Source organism: Anser cygnoides, chromosome 3 (genome assembly GCF_040182565.1).
Source record: "Anser cygnoides isolate HZ-2024a breed goose chromosome 3, Taihu_goose_T2T_genome, whole genome shotgun sequence".
Classification (NCBI taxonomy): domain Eukaryota; kingdom Metazoa; phylum Chordata; class Aves; order Anseriformes; family Anatidae; genus Anser; species Anser cygnoides.
Window position 1 is genome coordinate 18,988,494 of NC_089875.1, and position 25,231 is coordinate 19,013,724.

General features: G+C 39.7%; 1 protein-coding gene across 1 annotated transcript in view; it reads right to left on the bottom strand.

The window, feature by feature from the left end:
• Positions 1 to 25,231, bottom strand: part of XDH (xanthine dehydrogenase) — a 49,586-nt gene that overhangs the window by 11,797 nt on the left and 12,558 nt on the right. Inside the window, 23 exon segments of the mRNA XM_048078421.2 lie at positions 480 to 561; positions 1,184 to 1,329; positions 1,832 to 2,023; positions 3,434 to 3,520; positions 4,136 to 4,223; positions 4,781 to 4,914; positions 5,651 to 5,775; positions 7,723 to 7,819; positions 9,336 to 9,455; positions 10,009 to 10,132; positions 12,608 to 12,767; positions 12,770 to 12,776; positions 13,465 to 13,554; positions 14,135 to 14,309; positions 14,822 to 15,006; positions 18,717 to 18,826; positions 19,670 to 19,763; positions 20,639 to 20,790; positions 21,475 to 21,567; positions 22,192 to 22,333; positions 23,574 to 23,660; positions 24,097 to 24,165; positions 24,939 to 25,007. Of these exon segments, the coding sequence (XP_047934378.2) occupies positions 480 to 561; positions 1,184 to 1,329; positions 1,832 to 2,023; positions 3,434 to 3,520; positions 4,136 to 4,223; positions 4,781 to 4,914; positions 5,651 to 5,775; positions 7,723 to 7,819; positions 9,336 to 9,455; positions 10,009 to 10,132; positions 12,608 to 12,767; positions 12,770 to 12,776; positions 13,465 to 13,554; positions 14,135 to 14,309; positions 14,822 to 15,006; positions 18,717 to 18,826; positions 19,670 to 19,763; positions 20,639 to 20,790; positions 21,475 to 21,567; positions 22,192 to 22,333; positions 23,574 to 23,660; positions 24,097 to 24,165; positions 24,939 to 25,007 (2,628 nt within the window).

The window sequence follows — 25,231 nt, forward strand, 5'->3', positions numbered from 1 at the left end:
CACCTGAGGTGAATTTGGTTTAGCATCACCAGCTCGACAGAAGTTCCAGTGACATGGCAAACCTCAGCGAGTATTTTCATCTGAGAAAGCAGGTGAAGTAACCCAAACCTGCCCTTGTAAAACAGAGATGCACTGTCCACCTGAATTTGCCAACACCACTGACAGTCCATCAAGTCAGGTTAAACATATGAATGAAAATGACCATATTTCAGTGTCACAGTATTTCCACCACTGAGGAAGAGAGAACAGGAAGGGAAATTAATACAGTGACAACATAGCTGCATTGTGGTATTTTTTTTTTGGACAGTATAAATTGTAACTGTTGTGTTGCTCATTTTGGTTCAAAAATCTTGTGCTTTTTCTTAACTAATTTAACCACTTCTCTGAAAAGCTCTGGTTAAGTACAAAGGGAGTAGGGTCTGGGAAAGGCATCATAAATCTATCTCCTCTGCTTGAAAAGATGTATGACACTCACGCACCTGGTTCAGAAATGGGATAGTGAAGCTGATGCCAAATTTGGTAGGTATAATGCACATTCCTCTTTTTTTCCAGCGATTCTGCCTGTAAGGAAAGAATATTATCTGTATAGTCATGAAGCTTTCATTCAAATTTGGTGCCATACCACTCTGACAGATTGGGTATCAAAGCAAAATTTAAATGCATGAATGCAACACAGCCTGAGTTAATCAGTGATTTTTAAGAAAGAATGGTTTTGTTTATGGGTACAAGAAGAAATCTGAATCGAAGATGGCCTCCTAGGCATTAGAGAAGCACTTCTCTTAGCTATTAGCTACCTAGTTATAAATACAAGCATAAAAATAAAAATAAATAAAATAAAATAAAAAATAAAAATAAAAAACAATGTAAAAAAGCAGTGCAAAGCCTACACGAATTGCCTTGACAGCCATATGAAAGGTCAGGTAAAGCCTAGACTCTACAGACATCTCTCCTCTGCTACATTTCCCTTACAAAACCATGTCATGCTAGGCCTTATCTAAGCTACCACGTCACTGATACAGGTTTCTTCACACAATGGGCCTGTAGAAATTTCAAAAAGAGGAATTTTTAGAAGTCACTCTGCAAATATATGGATGAACTTTACATTGCTCAAGTTGCTAAGAGAATTCCAGAAGTTAGAAGGCAACAGGTACGCCCAGTAACACCACAGCTGCAGAACACCTACTTGTTGAATTCTTCAATTAGTTTCTTCCTCGCATGAAAGCTAGAGCTTGACAAACACTCATCCCAGCATCTTCGTAGAGTAAATCCCTCCAGCTTTTGGTTAAAATGAGTGAGGTCTCCTTCGTTATAAAGATTGAGCTTCCGTACCTTCCCAAAGAAAGAGACATATAAAGGACGTGCCAAGTTTAATGTTTCAAACTAGGTCCTTTTAATGGATGTCATCAAAAGAACATTGGTTCCTAGTTCTTCCTTCTCTGTTCGCTCTACAGAGCAGTAGAATTAACAGATACAAATCTGTTTATGGGAAAACGGAACATAAGACATTAAGGCTTGGAACTTTCAAGAGAAAGTATTAGCATATTGTTAATAAGATTAAGGTACTTAGTACCTTTAGACTTTTTCTGAATACCTACTGTTAAAACAGGTATTACAGAATCGAGGCTACTTAGGGAATATAAGGAAGCAGAAGATGCTAGAAGGAAGAACCAAGCTATAATGTGACTATCAAAGAGAAAATCTGATATTCTGCTAAGGACTCAGCAAAAAATGAAGCAAAAATTCTTATGCTTCATAATTTTCTTTTGTTTTATCCAGTCTCAGAGCTTGTTCAAAGGCAGCACTGCCCTGAAATGTGTCAGTGTATCTGTACCTCCTCAGGTGGTAGGCCACACTTCTGAGCAATATCACTCATCCAGCACTCAGCAATCATCATTCCTTGGGGGCCTCCAAAGCCACGGAAGGCTGTGTTGGAAGGCAAGTTGGTCTTGCAGACAGTGCCCACACTGCTAACATTGGGGATGTTGTAGGAGTTATCCAAATGTAACAGGGCTCTATCCATAACCTGGTGAAGAGAAGGGATGGGTGTATATACATTTTACATGAATTACATGTCAGACTTTTGATCACCTGCCAAAGACAGCCTGGAAAGGTGCAAAGCAATACAATAAGAATCATTTTCTCTTGCATCCCACAGGTCTGCAGTTAACACGAATGAGCACTGAGGTGCAGCCTGTACTCCTTCCTGTTCGTATTGGAGCGTCAAGCAATATCCTCCTGAAGGAAAGATAGATAAGCATGCTTCTTTCTTAACATTTAGGATCATGGAACAGATTGAGCTTCAAAGTTATTTGTTGGCCTTGGGCTCTTGCTGGGACAAACTGTTACTAAATGCCATTACCCGCCTGGAAGCTCAAGAATCTTCTTTTAAATATACTGCATAATTTGTTCCTGGAAAAGATGTATTGCTGATGTCAAGCGACTCAGCAGCTGGGCTATGGGAGTAGTAAGGGCAAATAAAATAAATATTTTCAATAACTACATCTAAACCACAACATTTCAGATCTTTGTCCACTAATTGTCCAAACTGAGAAAGGGCCAGATCTTCTTTCTGGCTTTTGTTCCCAGCAGCATGGAGGAGATTATGCACATCTCAGATTTATTTCAACTTGGAGTACTTCCCAGTTTCCTAATTCAAACACAGACAACTCACGTGTATGTACTCCCAGCCACGCCCACAGTTTACACATGCCTGACATTCCTCTCTGTACAGCACCAAGCATATTGCTAGCATCAAATGTGACTCTACTACTTGCAGTCCTCTCTCACTGAAATGGATTCATTTTTGCAGAAAATTATCAAAGACTCAGCAGACTTGGGAAGGAGAACTAAAGTGAGCATGACTGACACTAGGCTAATGGGTTGGACACATGCAACAGAAAAGGATAATTTTCTACTGAACAGTGCAAAAATTCTTGAAAACAAACTCTGAAATCAGGCCCAACCTTGTCCTTATTGCTTCTGAACTCCAATGCTGAGCTTCTGTTAGCTTTAGTCACTCCTTAACAAACTTGTTGATTTAGGCACTCTGCCCTGATCAGGCTATTGACTTTGGCATTTCTTATTCCAAGGAACTAGCTTTCCCCAAAGCTGGGGGAGTATTAGACATCTTGTATTGTGCAGTAAGTTTCCCATCACAGTCTTCTGCAAGGCAAAGCAAACCTCCTTGACCTTTTTGCTCTATCCAAGTTACTACGGCATCAATAAAAACTGTGTAGCACATGTCAAGACAAGTAGGTTGGCTCAGACAACAGTTGTAGAAGCTACAAAACTCATCAAAATCTGCTTACAGTCATGTCAGTGTGCAGGATGCGTAAGCATTGCTGTAGATAAGTTCTCTAAAATCAAAGAAAAAGGTTATGCAGGGAAACATGTCTTCTACATAGTTAAGTATCAGAAAATTTCTCTTACTTACACCATGAGAGAGGTCTGCAGAGTTGCCCCCGTTGCTGTAGTATGACACCTCCAGGCTCTTGACTTTCCCATTTTTCATGAAACCAACCTGTCAAGAGAGTCTTATCAGTAATGTCTTTTCTATAAAATGTGGTTTTGTACTTCCTTCCAAAAACTGAATGGACCTCATGCAGACAAAAGGTAAGTAATTACTGAGGAAGCTTCCCAGTAAAGAGTGTATGTACGCATCTTAATCTTGCTCCAGAAAACTCTTCCAAAAATAAAGGCCACTTGTCACAGCCACACATTCCTTAACATATTTTTGCCTTGAAAAACAAAAGCACTTGGACTGAAGAAGGAATGGGAGGAGAAAGTTAAGACAATTAGGAGTACAATACTGTAAACCAATTGGGAGCCATCTAAAATCAATGTGATTGTCCACAAGGAGCAGATTCTTTGGTGGAAGAAGAGGGAAGTACTCACACAGAGGTCATGAGAGGAGAACCATCCAAACCAAAAGTACTGCTACAGGAAGCACAACTTTTCAGGAAGCAAAAGGACTTTAACAGAAAGAATGCCATGACTGGGCTGATCAGATCCATATGCTGCAGCGGACATCAGCGGTGAAACAACCAGAGCAGTAAGTTTATCGCTGTATCTTACTACTCTCTGATGTTTGAAATGACACTGAGAAAACATGCATTCATTTCATATGTATGCATACCTTGTATCTTCCGAGGAAGGGATGCCTCCCACCACTTATAAGCATGTCCTCATCTCGATCCAGCATGCACCTTACTGGGCGTCCAGTTCTGTTAAAGGATACATTTATCAGGCAAACCCTGAAATGCACGATACAGTTCCTACGGAGATGTACACGAATCTTTTCAGAGTCTTTCCAGGGTGGTGGCAAAGGCCACCTGAGTTAGGGATAAATTGCCTGGAGTACGTATCTTGCTTTCAAGAAAACAGCTAGATTGACTGTGTGTATGCATATATATATACATATACATATATATGTATATATATGTATATGTATACATATATATATGTATATATACATATATATATGATATATATATGTATATGTATCAAAAGAACATAAAAGTTTTTTTTTTGTTTTGTTTCTTTTTTCCCCTTTCCTGCTAAAAGCTGACATTCTTGAATAAGCTTAGTCCTTTTGAGCAGGTTCAATTCCTTCCAGCTCAGAGACCATTATATACCTCCTTTAGGAGGTCTCAGGCTTGCTACAAGCTACACAGTAGAAAACCACGAAGAGTCTTCAAAGTGTTCCAGTGCAAATTGCTCTAAAAAGAGGAAGGCTAGACCAGGTGAAGTGAAAAGTCCTATTCCCTACACAGAAACTTACTTGAAGGCTGCCACAGACACTGCAGTTGTCAAAATGGTATTTCTAGTCTCTTTTCCTCCAAATCCTCCTCCCATTCTTTTCACTCGAACCACAATCCTATTTGATGGGACTCCCAGTGCGCTAGCAACAAACTCCTGAAGAAAAACAGAACAGCAGAGCATGTATGGAGCTGTCCCGGTGTTAAGAACCAGACACAAACACACTGCCTTTTGCAGCCATTGTAATAGTGGAAATACTCTGTCACTGCTACAGGTCCTATCAGTCCTGCAATTGACTTAGTTGCAATTGGAACCAATAAGCCCATCATTTCATCTCTGAGGTGGGATGGCATATAGTCCTTCAGTAAACAGCACAAGATTTAGAAAGACTTGCAGCAGATGAGGTTACCAAGATACAGGTCTCATTTAGCACAACATTCAACATCTGTACCACTCTGTCCATTCTCCTCGCTAAGTTGTGGGATTTTGGATAGTCTTGGTGAGTCAGTCTGTAAACAGGACAGAGACATCCCATAGTGCCTGTAGCCTATCCCACAAAATGGCAGAGTTGGTCTATATTGTCAATGTTTGCACCACCTCCCTTTCTGACATGTCATTCAACAACCAGGCCTTGCCATCAAGGGTTAAGCGTGTAATCCCTGGTAAGAGAAATGTGCTGCCAAGAGAAATCTCTTACCTGGAAGTGGATTCAGGACACCAATACGATGGATGTGGACTTTGATCCTATACCCACCTCTAAACCTAAGTGGCTTCCCCCCCCCCCCCCCCCCCCCCCAACACAAGGCAAGCTAGAACTAACTGCAAAACAACTGTTTATTTACTCTAACACAGACTCAGAAGTTTTTCGGGTATCAGGTCAATGAGGTAGTACCTGTGTCTTCATTAAGTTTTGGGTTGACACAAACAGTTCCATCTCACCACTTTCTCCCTTTGGCACAGCCACAGTACAGTGTGTTTCCAGGTAGAAGTGCTCCTGTCCACCAAGGTACATCTCTCCTAGAAAATTGAAAGAAATGCCCCATAAGTAGGGTGTCCCTGGTGTTGTGAGAAGTTTCCCACCACCTGTTTTCTGCAAAACTCTGCTCTCTTGACGTGTTAAACAAGAATCCTTCGTGCTGCTCAGCACTGGATATCCTTAGCTCTAGAACTGGCATTTCCAGTTTCATCTCAAAAAAAAACACCAAAAAAACAACCACCAAAAAGCAACAACCACTTTCTAGAAATCTGCCGTCTGAAACACTTGTGGCTGGCATTTCAAAAATAAGCCTGCACCCCCACACCATTGACCTAGCATCCTTTAAAATTTAGTGTTTGGTGCCTTTTGGACTGCCTTGATAATACCACTGACACGAAGGATAAAAATAAATCAAGCATAGTCTAGCTGAGCAGATCAAATGCAGGATTACAGACTTCAACATAGGGGAACAAAAATAGAAACCCCAAATGCTTTAAGATGATCTAACTTGTAATCAATTCTCTGCTGCTACACATGACTCTTTACCAGGACATCTTATCTGGCATTGCTGATGGTGCAGTTTTAAGTCATGCTACACATTGTTATATCTCAGAATCAACCTTTTTTCTCAGTTATGGCCCTGATCTATTCAGCTGCCACAAAAATAATTTTCAGAGCAGTTCTCAAAATCCTGTTCCTCTCCTGTTCAACTTAGTGACAACAAAATAGCTGTCTTCTTTAGGCACCTCAGTCAGAAATGCACACTTGTGTGAGACCATGCTTACTCTGTTATGAAGAAGGGTTTTTCCCTTGTCTGCTCAAAGGGGTAGGCCTGGCATTTGCACAGTATTGTGGGTTTTTAAATAACCTAATATTCTAGCTCAGAACAATCTCTGCCTTCCCTGGCACAATGATTTCATTTTATATAATACAGTACTCCTTAAGAAACAGTAAACAATAGTTTATGACACCCTTGAAATGCCAGGGCCAATGTCTGACTGCAGAGAAAAGTCTCAGCAATGCATAGCAACATACAACAAGTGACAGAATTGGAAAGGTGTGTTTCAGTTACACAGCTCTTTCCTTCTCCCATGAGGAGGTAAGGGTGGCAATAATTCTCTGTTTTCTTTAAGAATAATCTCTTCATATCAGGCCTCATGTGTGTACCTTACTTTACTTTCAGATCTGCAAGAGGGATGTAGCACCCCCCCCCCCTTTTTTTTTTTTTTTTATAAATACATAGTTTCCAGAAGGTCCGATGTACGTGACTGTTCCTTATAGAAGCTATTGATTAGTGCCATACACCAAGCAAGTTACCCTTCACTTTTCATGGTCACACAATGTGGATCTGAGAGAGTACTCTAGTTCACAGCTCTGGCACTATTTCCTCCTAACCCTTACAGGGTTAAACAGTTGTTGAGAATTGCTGTGTTTATCCATGCCTCTATAACCTCCCTGACAGACTCCAGCTGCATGAGACCAAGAACACACCAAAAACCAGGCCAACAAAGAACATTCAAAAAATGTTATCAGGAGTTCTCATGTTCTTCATGATACCTACAGCTAACAAAGTTGGTGAATCTGGTTTTCAGAAGCATGTATGTGCTGTTTTAATAAGACAGTCATATATCAGGACTAAGGTCTGTAAGATTCAGACTAGACTCTGTTTGGACAGGGCAAAGCTTCTATATGATACATTTCAGGAAAAAGAATCACATTATAGAATATCTGCTCAAGAAAAATGTGTCCCTACATTAGAAGACAGTGTACAGGGGCATACCTGAGAGCATCCAAGTCCTTTTGAAACTGAAATTAAATTTTTCATGAGCTATTCGTATATAAACAGTTAGTTGAAAATTAATGTGAAATTCAGCCCAGCAAGCTTTACTTGCATGAGCTTGGTATCATATGCATAGAAAGGAGGCTGATAGTTTGACTTCTTTTATCACAGACTATCCTATTGTAAAAGTATTAATACTTATTCTCACCTTCCAAAACGAGATCAGATTCTTCAAATCCTTTCTTCACATCTCCCTTAATAATCTTCTTTATAGACTTAAGAAAGGATTGTTTCTCAATAGCTTCCTAGGAAACAATGACACAATGAAATTTTTGTGGAAGCAGACTGAAAGCAAAGCTTCCTCTGACTGAAGAAGAAATATTTAAGATAAGAAGCACAAGTTCTTATAGGACAGTAACTATGGCAACAGACAAATGACTTCACTTGCACAGTACAATTTTTTTAATTTTTTTTTTTGGCATAACAGCAGTTCCACAATAATCCACAATAAATTATTGGATAATCTTAGATTGTTTCTTCTGACCCATTTTACCTTATGGATCCAGAGCATAGCCACCAGAGCTATGACTTGCAACTTGTGTTAACTACAGTTCATGGTCTGAAGAGGGGGGAAGAGAGAAAGAAAAGAAAGAGAAGAAAACTAAATCTCCCAAATGGAGTGAGAAGTTCTGCACAAATAGTTCACTTTTGAGCCAAATCCCAATTTTCCTTGTAGAAATTTCATAAATGCATTTGACTCTTGCCAAAACTGAAACTTTCCATAATTTAAACAAAACAAAACAGTGATCAAAGAACAACAACAGAAATCAACACATTTTTATCTCTAGTCTCATCTTCCCTGGTTGACTAAGCAGATAGAAGCCTCAGCAAAGTTCTCACACAATGCTTGTAAATTTTGTCATGTAAACAAATCAAAGCTTCTGCTCATAGATGACAGCACTACTGTCTGTATGAGACAAGGCATGGACTTTTTGTACTTGCATGAATGCGATGCATGTTACAAACTACATGGTATGAAATGTTGACCTGTATAAAAATTAATTAGAATTCCATGGTTCTAATTTCTCTCTGGCTTCATACTTTTTTTTTCTTCCCAATTTCTATATGTGAATCCTGTATTAGATATTACCATTTGCTTTCACTCTCACAAGGAAACTTTGTCAACAAATAATAAGCTTTAAAAAAAAAAGGCCCAAAATAATTACAAATTGTTGACATGCATTTCTTCAGCTTTGAGAAGACCCACTTACGGACTGTATCCATACAGCCAATAGAAATATTCATAGCAGAGAGAACTCCTGAAAACTGATTTTGTCAGCTTTAGAAACTTTACAAACGGTCTCCAGAAAACTCAAAGAAACAGTGCTGTGGCTGAGCTAGAGGGGACTTTTTCACACTCTCTTACTGAGTTTTGTAAATGAGAGAAGAATGAATAAATACCAACGAAGCCAGCAAGGTTATACCAGACAATATTGGAAGCAAGCACCCGCAGATAAAAATGTAACTGGCAGTAACCTTGTTAATTTAAACAAATTTGTAAAGAGTGCAATGTATCTCTCAGAGTTTGTTTGTTTTAGCATTAAGTAATACAGAGCCAATATACTCCTAATCAGTAGCATATAAAAGGTGTGTCCTCTTTATATTTAAATATACAAATTATTCTTTCTATCCATATCCTGCTGCACCTGCATCACAAAGACTAACACAACATGTGGCTAAATAATCATCCGTGAAAAGAGAAGTTAACTAGATATCAGAGGGCTCCGAGATAACCGCAGCAGCAGATCTGAGCCGTCTTACCTGAATTGTGACAATAGGTTTGAGCTCTTCATACTTAATCTTCACAGCTTTAGCTGCTCTTCTGGAATGTTCTTGTGTGTCTGCAAGAACTGCACCGATGATATGACCAACACAAGTGACCTGCAGGCCAGATTTGGACCCACCATCATTTACTGTGTATATGTGCAGTAACTGAGCAGCTCATAATAATTCTCTTCCTATCATCTGCAACTTTTACCCTGTTTCTGCAACTTTTTCTCTGTTTGATTGGACCAGTCTGTGTAAAATGAACTCTGAATGGAGTAAGGAACAGTACAATTTTATCTGAGTAGCTAGACTGGAGTTTTTTGGTGTCTCTGAGTAGCAGGTTTGCCTTCATTGTGTAAGAGATGTCTGAATGGAATACAGACATAATTACTCATAACTTGTCAAGGTAAACTCTGATCACAAATGACTCTGGAAAGTAACTGAACGAGTGTAAGCCTGCACAGTAGTTTGCAGCTTAGAGGAGATTAATGCAGCTAGAGAAGAGGGGCATGAGGCAAGCCTTACTGAATTTGGCACCAAAATTTCTACTGACTCCAGTGCAGTCAGAATTTCTCTCTGGATACAATGGAGGACTTCACAGGACAATATACTAAGTCTTATCTCCTGGACAGTGTAAGTGAAAACGGCTATTTTTTTAACCACATACCACATCCTCAGCAAAGACAGTCTCATCATTAGCGATACCAGTGATGTTACTGCCAGGAACATCTTTAGCGGAGACAAAACATACAAACCCAGGAACGCTCTGGGCTTCAGATGCATCTATAGAACTAAAGAAAAAGCAGGAGAGGCAGAGTTATTCTTTCTCATTTTTCTTTCTGTAAGTGCTTATGAGATACCAATAAATCTTCAGGCTTGACTCCATGAAGTCTGACTATGCAAAAGAGGAGTTTGTCATATCAATATAATGTAAGACCAAGGCAGAAAGGCAACTAAAATCATTTGGGAACTATATTATAACCTGAATCTTGACTGTCACGCTGATAACCAACCTGCTGCTTTGGACTATACTGCATCATACATCTTTTCCCCGAGACATACCTGAATTTAATGCAATTGTCATGTATGCTAAAAATCTCTTGACACCCTTTACCAAAGAGAAATTTGTGTTAGTGATGGTATGTCTCCACTGCCATCTTAGCTAACATGATTTCATGAGGGCAGGATTCCTCCTTGTATATTGATAAATATAAGATCTTATTGCAGATCTATCTACGGTTTGTTCACCTCTGGAGAAAAATGTGGCTGTGAGCCTGGGAGAAGTTGAGTATTAATCAGAATAAAGCTGCAGGGTATTTAAAAGGGTGCAAAAGAAATGAAGCTCCAAGAGAAAAAAAACTTCATGAAAGGTTTCTTTTGGTAATCAGGAAAAGGTATCTAATGAAAATGTTTGTCTGCTGAAATCATTCAAAGGTTTAAAAGTAAGTGACAAGCGAGACAGGAAAAAAAGGTGCATTATACTATATTTTTATATGGAGCTCTTCATAAAAAAAATACAAACAACTTTCCAGCTTTTTTTGCAATATTGTGAACAGTATCTATGAAATTGGCTGGCTTTACAAGGGATCTGTTGCAAAAAGAGCTGTGGCTTCGTTTCTACTGAATGATTTACTGTCTTCTGTTAAATTGCTGCATTTTTTTCCAGCATGCTTGGATTTATCTGAAATTCTGATACAAACTCTGCCTGAAAGTTTATGCGTCCCAGTGTTCTACAAACTTATTTTTTTAAAAAAAGACATTAAATGCATGAATGAACTCTCCCACACGGACAGACAACAGGAGCTGAAGAAAATGCTATATTTCTTTGGAAAATTCACTTTCTTGCACTTCTGCAGCAATGCCTCAGAAAGAATCCCCTGATCAATTTCCTTAGTAATATAGAGGCAGATAATTTCTAAATTACATTTCGTAGTCAAAACCTGACTCATTTGAAGTGAAGTTTTCAAAGTCAACGTAATCACAGGCTGAGATACTTCTGTCACCTGATGAAATATACTGCCACTTCCTCTACAGAACGACACTGACATGGCTTGAAACGTGAACGTGCAACGCAGGTGCAAAAGAATGTGCATAGCAACCTCTAGAAAATAACTCACACTGGGGTCATAGGCATAGATGTGATGCTTTCTCTATTGCCCCATGTGCACTGGTAATAGTAACAATGCTCATATGTTTGTGTCACTCACCAATGCCAAAATTGCAACACCTAAGATTTAACTATGATGACAGAATAATTTTTTTCATAACCTGGGAGTCAACTACCACATCTGTGCATAAATGACCACTGTATGCTGCCTGTCCTGTGTTAGACCATTGTGGGAAACCTCTGGGCAGGAAGCCTAAACAGGCAGGAAGTATTGCTTAAGGAATGAATGACGCAACGCAAGGCTATTGAGGGTGTCATGAGGCAATGCACTGCTGCGTGTACCACACCAAAGCAGATGGGAGCCTGAAGAACCACCACAGTGCACGTGCAATTAGGAATTGCATGGGGGGTAAGTCAGTACTGCAATGTAACAGCATTAAAATTTATATGAGAATGTAGAAGACATTACCTGCCAAGACAGACTTTTTAGAGGTTGTTAGTCACCTTAGTTATAAATTCTCCATCAGTCATTCTCTCTATGGACAAGATGTTTTTAGACATCTACACTTCCAAATGTTGACCTATCCACCTTGTTAAAGCCCAGCACAAATAGCTCTCTAACAACTAAATCTCTCTCACACAGGACTGTTATGCAGAGGGCTTGAGCATGGCCATGGCAAGCTCTGTGCAAGGCAAAACGCAGAAGACAGTACACAGATCCGACTAGATGCTACCAGGAGTGCTGTGGTAGAACTGCACATTTCAAGCTAGATTTTTAGACACATAGAAAAGCTGCATGCTCTGGTGAGTGATTAAAGCATCTCCTAAGACATTGTGGTGCTCTCCCACCCAGCTCCTTTTTAATTTTGTGTTTGAGTATAAGAGTGTGATAGGGCATGTAAGAAGGCTGCCTAGGGCCAAGACCTTTGTGCTCCAACAAAGCTCTGAGTATGGTGTTAATTCCCTCATATTTCCACTAATACAGACTGGCAGTGCAGCTGTAACATACACAGCTCACCTCCATGTAACAATGTGCAATGAACTGGAGGTCTCACTAATGCAAGGACATTTCCCCTATCCACAACTCCACAGGTCAGTATTTTCTAACCCAGCAGGCACTAGATGCATGCAACATCTGAAACTCAGACGGAACACTTACATGATTTTAGCATGGGCTTTGGTGCTAATCACCAGCGTTAGATACAGCTCATTCTCATAGTGAGGGATATCATCGCAGTAAACAGCCTCTCCACATGCTTGTTTGTCTGCTGATACGTGCATCAAAGGCCGGCCCACCATATCTTCAGCTGCCTGCCCCGGGGCACTTCCTGAAGTAAAACACATCACTGATTACTGTTGCTCATAGCAGGGGACAGAAGCATTGAAGGGAGCACAAAAGGCAAGGTGAGACATCCTAGTGAGATGTATAAGAGAACAGGTGCCCAGTCCTCTGGGAAAGGAAGATAAACGAGATGGACTGGCTTCACATATGGGGCTGCAGAGAATGAAGCAAAAGGGATATGGTTCTTTGAAATTGCTAGAGAGGAGAAAGCTTTGCTATGACAGCTCGTAAAAAAACATTCAAGTTCTGCAGCTAGCTTCTACTCTCAAAGCTAAAGAGAACACATCATTAGCACAGAAATAAGGAAGGAGATATATATCCCAAATCTGAAGCCTGAGAGATGCAAAGAGAGGAAAACACTGTGCTAAGCAGGAGGGCAGTTTCAGTTTGTGTATTGAGCTGGTTGCAGGAGGAAAATGCTACCTACAGCAAATTTTATGAAGCTATACAAGTTATAGCGGTCTTGGACAGTGACAGGAAAGAACATGACAGGAAAGAACACTGTATCCTAAAGCAAGGAAGGGACTGAGGCCCAAATACATGCCTCAGGAATGGCATTATGTAAGTTTATGTATTGTTTATAATCAGGGAGACAACAAGATAAGAAGCATTGTTTGAGCTAAAAAAAAAAAAAAAAAAGGCCTCATCTAGATCATGCAGGTACCGCTACTTACTTGGAAGAGCTGGGCATTTGCAATGGGATCTTTGTGAAACAGCTCTGTAGCACTGATGTAGTTTGAGGGGACAGGCTCACACAGATTGTTCTGCCAAAGAATATTAAAGACAATTATCTTCCCTGCCAGTCTCTTTCTCACATTCCCCAGTAATCCAGGATATTCTCTTTCCCTTAGTAAGACACAGATGCCCCTCCTGGATGGTGGCCCACAAAGAAGAATAAGATTGTTGGTACAAAGTGGCAGAAGCCCACACTAACCATACAGCGGAACCCAAAGCTCAACCTGCAGTGAAGATAATCCATCTCTTACCAGGTGAAAAGCAAATAGTACTCTGGCTCTGTGCAAACAATAGTCATAAGACCCACAAGAGCAGTTACAACACCCTCAAGGGGAACTCCAGGAATCCTCCTGTGAGCCCACAGATCAACATCTTCCTACAGCAAGGTGAAGATGCCAAGGGGAAGCAAGTAGAAAGATACACTAGTCCCTGTCACACAGGGAAATCACTGCAGAGTAGCTTTGGCAGCTATTGCATCATGGAGTTTGTTATCGGAAAAAAATCCTTTCATGGCCACTTTCTGCTATGAGTCTTCCTGAATGTGAACTCTTCCTATGCTTTCCCCAGAAATACTGCACATGCAGTTTGTCCTTCTCCAGCAACACTCACAGGGCCATTGTGGTGCTTGTTCAGTTTCAGAAGGACAGTCAGGTAGAATTTGAAGAAGAAGCTGAGTGTGAGCGTGCGTCGGAAATCCACCATCCCACCAGGTGCAGAAGGAGACAGGTCCATCTCACCTGCCAGCAAGCGGCAGGCATCCTGCAGCAGCTTCTCATTCCAGTCTCTGCAAGGGAACACAGGTGACACAGCCTTTTCTCGGACCTATTAACAGGGCAGACTAACTCTTCTGACATGGCTGCCCCACAACCTATCTTGTGATGCCTACCTGCTCTCTGTTTACAGGGTACATGTCAGCTTTGCTCTCATCTTGGACTCATGTACATTTCTAATGATATGACAAAGCTATTAAACGTGCAGATTTCTCAGTTCATTTCAAAAGAAAAATCAGTTCTTTAGCCCATATCCACATCTACCATCTGCACACTTCATTAGATAAGCACATTTAGCAAGGGAATCTCTGTGAAAAAGAGACCAATACGGATCTTTGAGGGTAAGGGGTATGGATAGAAGCAAGACATCACACAAAATAGACTGCTACAGAAGTGCATCTACTATTCTTCCCCTTTCTCATTCTGGGTACTATAAGAGAGAATGATTCAGGGTTTTTTAAACCGTTCCTGTAAAAAATCAACACTATTCCGCTAGCCAGCCTTCCTATTGCAGAAAAATTCCTACCTGCCAATGAGCTCTTGGCAAGTTTTTAGAGCCAGGACCGTTGTAGGAGCCATTCCTCCATAGCTTAGTTTAACATCCTCCACTTGGCTAGTGCCAGCTTGGAACAGGACTCTCATCCCACAGGTCACAATTGCAATGTCATCCTCTCGACGGTAAGCCTGCTTGAAGGCTGAGAAGTATTCACCCTAGGAGACAGAAAAATATTTCTTTACTCCTCATCTTGGCATGGTTTGGAATACGGATATAGACAAACTTTTAGCTTATCCCTATGTGGATGAGCTATTCCAGGGAACTCTGTCAGGTAGATTCACCTTGCAGTGCCAAGCAGGACATGTTTTTTAAGGCAGTGTTGTACATTTTAGAATCATATAGGTTGGAAAAGACCTTCAAGACCATCGAGTCCAAATTTCATATGATTCAAAGATTAAATCTAATGTATTAAACTAGTGATTATTACCCATGATAGGACTGTTCAGAAAATGAGTTTTGACAGAGATCTGCAGACATTTTTTCCATGCTATGAGGAGATGAACAAAGACAGATTTTTAGTACCTATACAAGCTTATTATTCCTTAGCAACTGTTCCTGTCTTAAAAGCTGCTAAGCTGGAAGCCTCATCGGTAAAACTCAGATCCCTAAACCCCTTCTCTTCTTGCTCTTTCAGAAGTCTTCAAACCCTATAGGAACTGAAATCAATAATCACAAATCGTTCACAGTTCCAGAATGTACCATACTTATTATCAGTCTGTTACTAAAAATACAACTCTCAGTAACTATTCTGAATCCTCTGCTGGTCTCCACAGAGAGAGGAAATTCTTCTAAATGCACCAGCAACTACAACTCAAAAAACTCAGCAGCTCTCCTATCAAAAGTGGCAGTAAACATGAGATTAACGCTCCACCAGTTTACATCAAGTGATGGTGTCAATCTGGAGTCATAGTAAAGTCAGTTTTTTCCCTTGCCTATGCTGCAGGGTATAACAAAGTTCCTGTTCAGTCATCCTGCAGACTAGGAGAGAAATCAGATCTGATGTCTTGGCATGGCCATTGTGGACAGTTTGCTGCCAAGTTCTTTCCTGAATAGCTTAGCCAAGTGACTCTGCAGAGCAGAGTGGTCTGTTCCATTAATTAACTCTCGTCTGAAGTAGATAACACTTCTTTCATTACTGTAAAGAATAATTCCTCTATCATTGGTAATGAGAACAGTTTCACAAGAGGCCAGTTTTGTACACTGAGATTTGTTACTGGAGGTATAACTAGTCTATATAATTTCTTAAATTCAACTGATGAGTGAGCAGCCAGCAGACAATAGCAGAATAACATCAATAACATCCTCCCAATGAGGACATTCTGCCACTACGCTTGTTAAATTAGCTTTCAAAGAGGAGAAAATGCAGCGTCTTCTCTTACTGCACACCTCAGCTTTTGCTACATGAGGGCAAAATTTGCCTTCACGCCTCATAAGATATCTTAGTTTTCTCGGTAAAGAGTCCTGTAGGAGAAAAGGCACTCACTACTCTTCCTCACTAGGGCTGCAGGTTATGTAGCCATCGTATCAGCTGCCCGTGTCTGCCCCATTTCTTGCTAAAACAACAGTGCATGTTCCCTCCAAATGTTCACAGTGAAAGCTTCTAGGTATTAGCTATCTCAAAGGAAAGACAAATAACTCAGATTCTTGATGCCTCCATATGAATCCCTGCCTGGCCTAAGAGGCAACACCAGGCAGGAGCATATTAAGAAATGTACAGGCTCTGAAAGTCTCATAGGCAATATTCATAATTGCAAAAACATTTCCATGTGATTTTTTTCAATCCAGCACCACGGAATTAAGGTCAATAATGGATGAAGGTTGGAGGATACTAATTTAAAGGATGAAGTAAACTTCATGACCTCTTTCTGTCTGCAGTGGAGTAAAAATGTGATACTATGAACCTATGATGGCAATACTGAGTAAACAATAGTTACATTTAAGATTGCCTTTTAAAGAGAGACATATACAGTCATTGTGTTGTTATGCTTCTTCTGTTTGAAAACTATTCAAGTGTGTTCATGACACAAAATACTATTACCATAAAAGTTACATAACAGTGAAAAACGTGCTAGAGAAAGATGCATGCAAGGTAAAGGATATAAAAAACTGATAGTCAGTAAGCGAGTTAACAATGCAAATCGTGTCTAACATTTGTGAACCTTACCTGGAACACAGGCAATGTTTTAGCAGCCCAGAAGAGAAAGAAGAATGTTAAAAACATCCCTGTTCTAGGAATGCCTTGTTATATACTAAAAGATAAGCAGTTTTCTTTTCTGGAACCTGTTTATACTTTAATTCTTTGAGCTGTTTCCTCTTCCAAATCCTGTTCTCACTCAGTTGCAATCTTGTAAGTACTCAACAACCTTTCTTCTCTGAAGATCTTAAATATCTGACAGACAGACTAGCAGGAGAAAAATGTGTAGCCTCTTCTTCTTTAACAATCTCACTATGATAAAGCTTACCATAAACTCAGTTACTCTACAGTAACACTAAATATTCTTATCTGCTAAATAGGTTTGGTCTAATTCTTTCTGGCTTTTGGCCAGTCTTACACCTTGTGTGATGTCACATCAATGCAAGAGGTAACATCAGTTTTAAACAAACAAACCAAAAATTTATCTCTAGCTATGTGCTGACACATCAGTTGTGAGGAAATCACAGTTCCAGAACACTTTGTCTGCCACATGCCAACAACTTCAGACATCCCTTGAAGAACTTTAGTCTCCCTAGTTTCATGCTTGATGAGCATGATCAACCAGGAAGTAGAGAGTTCAAAAGCTGTTCTAGTTTTTCACGTGAATGAGCTGCATATAACTTACAGATCATGCCACTGTTCTGCTGGTAAATATTTATTTGTTTTGTGAAACTGCCATATGACTGTCATATAAATGGAGGAATGTGGTGTTTTCCACTGACTCGTTCAAACGTGGTTCTCATTTTGGAAAAAAAGCGATGCTTGCAGTTACCACGAGATCAAAGAAGAATCACTCAGAAATAGATGTAAAAACACCATCAATAAAATACCTTCGTTCTCTTAATGCTTAGATACAAAATATAGAGGATAGACAAAGGATTTATTAGTTCTATCCCATAGCAGGATAGCATTTCAGGTAAACGGATGTTTTCCATTTATAAAGGAAATGTGTTACTACATTGTGAATCCTTGCATCTTATAAATTGTAGCCACAAAGGTAAATCTAAAAAGGTAAATCCTTTCACAGGCATCAAACTAAAGTCTGATATTATCTGCCTTAAAGACTGAATTAGTTATGGTTCATGCTGCTAAAAAAGAGGAATGTTCATTGTTCTACTTGACAGAAGTTTTGCAGGCTCATTTGAAGCTGCAAGTCTCCATTGGCAAAATGCCACAATAGTCAGTCCTAGTGCTTTCAGTCTTGCAAGACAAGGATGCAGAACAGAACTTGCCTCTTATCCCCACACTTTTCTCTCATTTTTTTTCCCATTTCATTTCACAGAAATGAAACAGAAACCTCAGGAACCTTAAAGTTATTTTACTTCACAAACTACTAGCATCTTTGCTGTACTATTTTGTAGACAGAACTTAGGCCTCTGAGAACATCACATTGGCACCTTTAGTCACTAATGAATGTGCTCAAAAATCCCTGGACAATAAAGTGAAGTTTGTATTTCTTGCATGAAGAAAGTTGGGCTTACTGTATTTACCAGAGAGCCCAGTTCCCGTTGCTTGCTTTTCACCACATAATTTATTTGCTTGCTGATCCACTTGGGTCTACATAGGCATTTCGTGATCTGTCTTCAAGGAAAAGTGCCTAACATTGAAACTAACATTCAGGTAATAACATTTTAATTCCATGGACAATGAAATCTTTTCCTACAAGCTTACCTCCTTGCTGTAGGGTATTTCAATAGAAAGAAGTATTTCCTCGGGCTTCACTGCTGTCTTTCTGTATCCAGTGAAAAATTTCTCATCCATCGTGATAGTCCTTTTGCCTTCTGCAGAGCAAGAAGAGATCAATGGCAGATGAATAACTAACTTGGATGAAGAATGACAATAGTACACGTGAAAAAGCCTTCGGCCTACACAAATCATTCTTCGTATATCAGTGTTTTTTTTTCCACAAAATTTCACCAAATTAGGAAGGATTTTCTCGGCTTTACTTTGGTCCTTATGTAATTTATGACAGTTTTGGTGTACATATGAAGTTTTATCTGCACAGGAACTGATGAAAAGAGATCTCTCAAAGCCCTCCTTCCATTATCTAATGAAAGCTAAGTCTCCAAGTGAATCAGTTTCCAACATTTCAATACAAGTCCCTCTTTCTTTAGCCTGCATACAAACGCATCACAGGAGAATGTCACTGAGCAGTCAGTCTGCTCCTCAAATGGATCCTTTATGAAAAAAATTCTTCCTAAGAGCAACTACAAATTGAGACATTTGGCTTTCTTCAAAGAAAAACAAACAAAAAAAATACAGGTTTTAACCTTTATCTCAAAAATCCACTAGTATCAAAATATGATAGTAACAGAAACAATTATATGCCTTTTTTTTTTTTTTAATGAATAGACACTTTCAACCAGCTCTTCACAAGGATGTTTCTGTAAGTGCATGCACAGTACTAGAGATTCATTCTGACAGAGAAGTTCAAAATTCTCTGGGAAACCAGCCTTAAGTCTAGAAAAACTTGAAAGTCAAAAAGGGCAAAACCCTATTAAGTCAAACTAAGAATAGTTTATGTATTACTAAGATGCATTTTCAAGTTCTGACCTGACCTAATGCATAGGAAAGGATAGTCAACTATTTCATCGACCTTACCATCAAAAAGAAATGTAAGTTACCATTTGATATCAGGGTCAGTTTGCTTCCACTTGCCATTAACACAGGATTTAAGTCAGAGATTGGGCTTGCTGTCATTATGTTCCCACCAAGAGCCTAGAGTGACAAAAAATGCATTAGATAAATATTAAAAGAAACTGAAGATAGAACAATAACGTCTTGTAATCCTACATTACTTTATACACTTCATACATACACTTCATGCACAAGTGGTTAGTTAGGCTTGAGTTTGCCTTTGTATTCTTTTTGCTCACTCAACAATTTTAGGCCTTTAATGAAGTAAGAAAATAGAAAACCCCTGAAACCAGTTGCTGTCCCATCAAAACTAATATTTATCTGAAACAATTTTGGGAACAGTCTTTGGGTAATGCATCAGAATTACTTTATGCTCAAACCACATATGCCCAACAATGCCAAAATTCAATTGCTGTAGCTGTAATGAAGGGAAGATCCATAAAATTATGCAGGATCTTTTCAGTAATGCTGAGGAAACAAAGTCTTTGGACTGCAGTACAAATATATGGCATAACAACTTGTTGAATAAAGTTTGGTGTAAAATAAAAGCAGGCCAGCTTGCCAGAGCTGGTAGAAAAGTCAAACAGTAAAATAGCTCAGTTGGAAGGAATGGTCAAAGGTCATCCAGTCCATTATTTTTTTCAGCTCTGTAAATGCATTTTTGTTAAGTCACAGCCAAACCTCTCTACAGTTTCCCCTACTTATCCCAGTAACAGTAATAGAAGACCTGCACAACCACCATGTTGCCATTGCTTGCTGAATCTGTGATATCACTGCAGCAGACACCTTCTGAGACCCCATGTTGCTATCAATTCCTGGGGTTGTTTTATGTGTAATTTCTTTTTTTGCCTGTGTTCTTATATGGGGAGCACCAGGCACAGCAATGCTGGATGAGGGAGGCCTGCTCCTCAGACTGAGCTTTCAGTTCCAGTCCTTGATACTCCTACGTCACTTACTGCAACATTCCTGATCTGCGGCCCTGCAAACCACCGTAGCTGTTCAAGGACGGCCTGGAAGACCTCTGTTTTGTAAGAAGGAAGCTCTGCCACAGCTTTTCTCAGCACCTCTTCTACTGAGCTTAAAGTACAGGCAGCGCCAAAGGTGACCCCTGTAAACAAACAAACAAAAAGTGTTGTTTTTCTTCTCCCAAAAGTCTAGATATGGGAGGACAGTTATAACTGTGTCTACAAAGCTTAGATGCCACTAATTTAATTAGGCAGTAAGGGTTTGGAGAAGACGCTCAAAGTACTTTTTATGCATTGCATGTAAACATCACATCCTCAGAACGAATTATCTTTTAAATTACAGCTCATGTTGGTATTGCCTCTCATATGACAGTAACCCACCACCCTTTTGCCTCACCGTAGTATGGCCCCATGCGCTACATCAGCTCAATTACTTCTATTTGTAAGTTTGACCTGCTTCCACCACAAAAATAAATACAATACTTAACTTAGTCACACAGACCATGAAATCCAGTTTCTTTTCTCCACTTAGTAATTTTAAAATATTTCTAAATAAGAAGATTGCTCATTGAAACCCATTATTAACCCAATCAATATAAATAAAACACCATACAAACTGAGATAAAATTTTTAAAATACCTTCCATTGAAAATTCTCTTTGATTCTCAAATTATTTATGCATAGGACTCACTTGACTCCCTGTATGGGAGAAACATTAACAGATATAGGAAGTAGTCTTTAATTTGCGGATTTTCCTTCATACCCTCTTTATTATTCTGTTGGAATCCCCACTCACTTAACAGGTATTCTGCCTCTTTTTTGCTCACCTGTTTCAGTATGTTGAACAGCGTTCATTTCAGCGATCCATGCTGGTGCTATTATCACTGGATACAACATGTTCTTTAACCTCATCTCAACACCTTAATGAAAAGTAAGACTCCTTCAGTTACACATTGGTGACAGAGAGCCTAAATTAACTGTTTCCCACTGAAACGGAAGCAGGCCTATAAATGAGTCAGTTCACTGACCATCTAACACATTGATCATGTATAGTCTTAGAGATAAACTAAGAGTTGTTTCCAATTAATAACAGGAAGTTCTAGAGACTTTTTTCTTGGCTCTCAATAACCTTAAATACACTATTTAGCACTTTTGTTATCTGGCTATTGTTGTACGTAATCCTTCAGGAAAGAATAATGAATGCAATGAAGCAGAAAAATATGGGAGATTGTGGATTAATTGTTCAGAATAACAGAATTACTCAATGTCTTAACTCTCTTTCTCACCCCTCATGTTTGCAGAACAATGTATTATGGGAGAAAACATCAATGAGAGAAAACATTTCAAGTCTTAAGAGTTTACTCCTTGCACATCTTTCAAAACACAGGTTTCACAACCAAATTCTTTTGAATACAAGGAAATTTTATACTATGCCACACCCCACTTCTCAGAACTCCACAGAACTAGTACAAAGGCTCAGGGGTCTAGGTAAGCTTTTTAAAGTTTTCCAACTGCTGATAATGAGCATTAGCTCTTCCTCTTACCCACTTCCGTGTTCCCTACAACAAGCTTGGCATTGGGGTATTGGGATTTGAGGGCCACCAGTTCCTGGAGGGTTGTAGGCTGGATCCACATTACACGTTCACCTTTGAAACACAGCTGCTTCTGCTGTTTGTTTTTCTGACTCTGCAAAAGTGAGTTCAGATGGAGTTCAGACCCTAGATCAAGCCAAGAATCTCTCATGTGCTGCCCATGCCCATACCAGGCCAGGCTCCCTCTCAGTGAAGTTACTGACGGGCACCTGTGATATCCACACTGTTGATCAGTTATTCATTCTCCATTCTTCCGCTATCACTGACAAGAGTCTCTGTCACACTGAGAAAAGTTTTTCCTTCCTGATTCTGCCAGGTGCATCCTGCTGCCACTTCTCCCTACCAACACCTCTGCCAGCATGCTCCATCATCCCCGAGTTGTGGCAGATACTGGTAGCTTCACCCATCTCAGAAGTAATAAGGCCAGATTCTGGTTCCCTTTTCCATTCCTTCATTCTGTGACCGAAGAAAACAGACTAACATAGCTGTCTCCCAACAACATCAGATCAACTGTCAGGCAGAGGTACTTCTTAGAGAAGAAACAGAGGGGAGCCTAGTTCAGGCTAAATATGTATTGGGCTACAGTATCATGAGAGCTTGCTAGTTCTGTAGTTCAGGACACATTTGGCTTGATTGTGTTGGGTGCAACAGCAGAATTAACAACTGAGTTTTGGTTTCTTAAGTATGAAGGAAGCTGTAAACAATTCATGTACTGGACATCATTGTTGGCTGGAACAATTCTGTTGTTACAGAACAATTTCTTTGGGGAATACTTCCCTAAAAAAGACAGAAATTAAACATGGAGAGAAGCTGTTCTTTACCTAACTTTTGATGTAAGCCAGTCAGATTTTCCTCTTGCTATACTGAGTGGAGGGAAGTTGGGGCTTTCAAGAAGTTACCTTGTTCAAACATATATTCGGTTATATCCCATAGTTCCTACTTCTCTCCCTACACTAAAAATGGATTACGGGGTCATTAGCTCAGATGCAATTGTATTTACTATAGAGGTTTACCGATGACCTACTAAATTGAAATCCAGATGCCAGCAACGGTTCCATCCCTTGACAGGCAGTGACCGGAAAGGAAGGCAACCCAAGAGCACTCAAGGGCAGGCAGCCAGCTGGGGAAGACACTTAAGACTCAGTATCTTTTAAGCCATTCCGGCTGGCAAGGTCTTTTTATAAAGAGGGAAGAGCTTATGCCCATGCTTCTTTTATTGGTAGCCATCTTTTGTACTACCGTTTCCTCAGGACAGAGACCCTGGGGACATTCAAACTCTGCATGGAAAAATGAAGCCAATGAACGACATACTTGGTCTTTTGGAATTAACTTACCATTAACTCTGGTGGGAAGATTGGTTCCTGTGTAGGATCCAATGGCTGAAACTCAGAAGAATTGAACAGGCTAGAAGACATCATTGTCTATGAAAGAGAAAAACGCAAACTAATAGTAGGTAGAGGAGAAATCTATCTACATATAACACTAACTCATTCCTTTTTCCAATCAAATGGCTCTTAATATTTCATGCAGCAAATAATGGCAAACAGTGAAAAGATGCAACCTGGACCAGCATTCTAAGTTCTCCCAGTTGGATTTTTCTGCTAAGAATAGGTCTGGTCAGAAACCTGAACATATTCATCACAGGTTTTTTTCCAATCAAGAGAGTCATCACTTTCGCGTTGGCATGTTAGATAACAAAGGAACCTTTTCTGAGTTAACACCAGCATAAAAGCTAGGTAAGTCCAAAGTGCTTGGCATAAATACAAATTACAACCAACGGGGTTTGGCACAGAGCAAAGCAGAGTTAGGTTCCAAAACATAAGAAAGAAGCAAAAAGTACTTAAAGGAACACCTTACCACCTTGTCCTCTTTCTCATTCATGCAGCAGCCTGGACCATTGGCTCTTCCTCCACAACAACTCCCATTCTGAAGAAGAAACAAGTATACTTCAGCTATTCTGCACAAAGTCAGAAAACTCCAGCTTTTACAGTTATATTCCTCCCTTTTATCAATCCTTGGGTAACAGAAATTTTCAGTAATATTTTTTCATTAATAAACCATTTTGATGCAAGAACTCAAAGTAATCTTAATTGCTAAAGTATTCCACACAATTATAATCCATAAGAATTCCTTGGAGTTTTCCAAGAAATAATTTCTTTATATTCTCTCCTTCCTAAATTCATTTTACATTCCTACTACCTTATGCCTGGATTCCTTCTTTTGATCCCTCCACCATTTGTACCTCAACTAGTACATAAAATTAGCTCTTTTACCCCAGATATTCCAAGAAGATCCAACGGAACAGTTTATTGGAATGGTCATTAAATTATTCATCATTAGACTATGAAGTTTGGGAAAGACCATACCAGAGAGTTAACTGGTTTTTGCAAGTGTTTTCACAGAAAGGTAGCTTCAATATACCAAAAGCAAGTAACACATTTCTTACAGTTGTCACCATGGTATTTCACCTCACAGACCCAGAAGGACCATAGCTCACTCTTTTAAAAGCTGTGTCATGATGGCCAGTCATGCCACTCAGGAATATAAGACAGCAGTATTTTTCCAAGACAGACATGCAAACCAGCTCAGACATCTCTGAATACCTGTACTACAGTAGGGCCAGAGGAATGGCTACTACATAAAAACTCTACTAATACAACATTAAAAATTGAGCTTATGGCTTCTTTAATTCAGCTTACCATGCTATTTTCCCTCTTGCTACGACAGCATCCTGTGCCTTGTGTTGCTCTGCCACAGCAATTCGAGTTCTGTGGGGACAAAAGCAGTTCTAAGAAAAATGCGCAGATTCTAAGGAAATTAAGCAGATTTTATTCCCTTTTGAGAGAAATTAATCCCATGTTTTCTATTTCCAAAGCAGAAATGGGAGATGGGATGTCCCAAGCAAGTAGTTGTTTCCCCTTGCTTGTGGAAGGCATTGTGATGGCTAGGGCATGTCCACTTTACTGACCTCTTGTTCTTGTGGATGGACCCT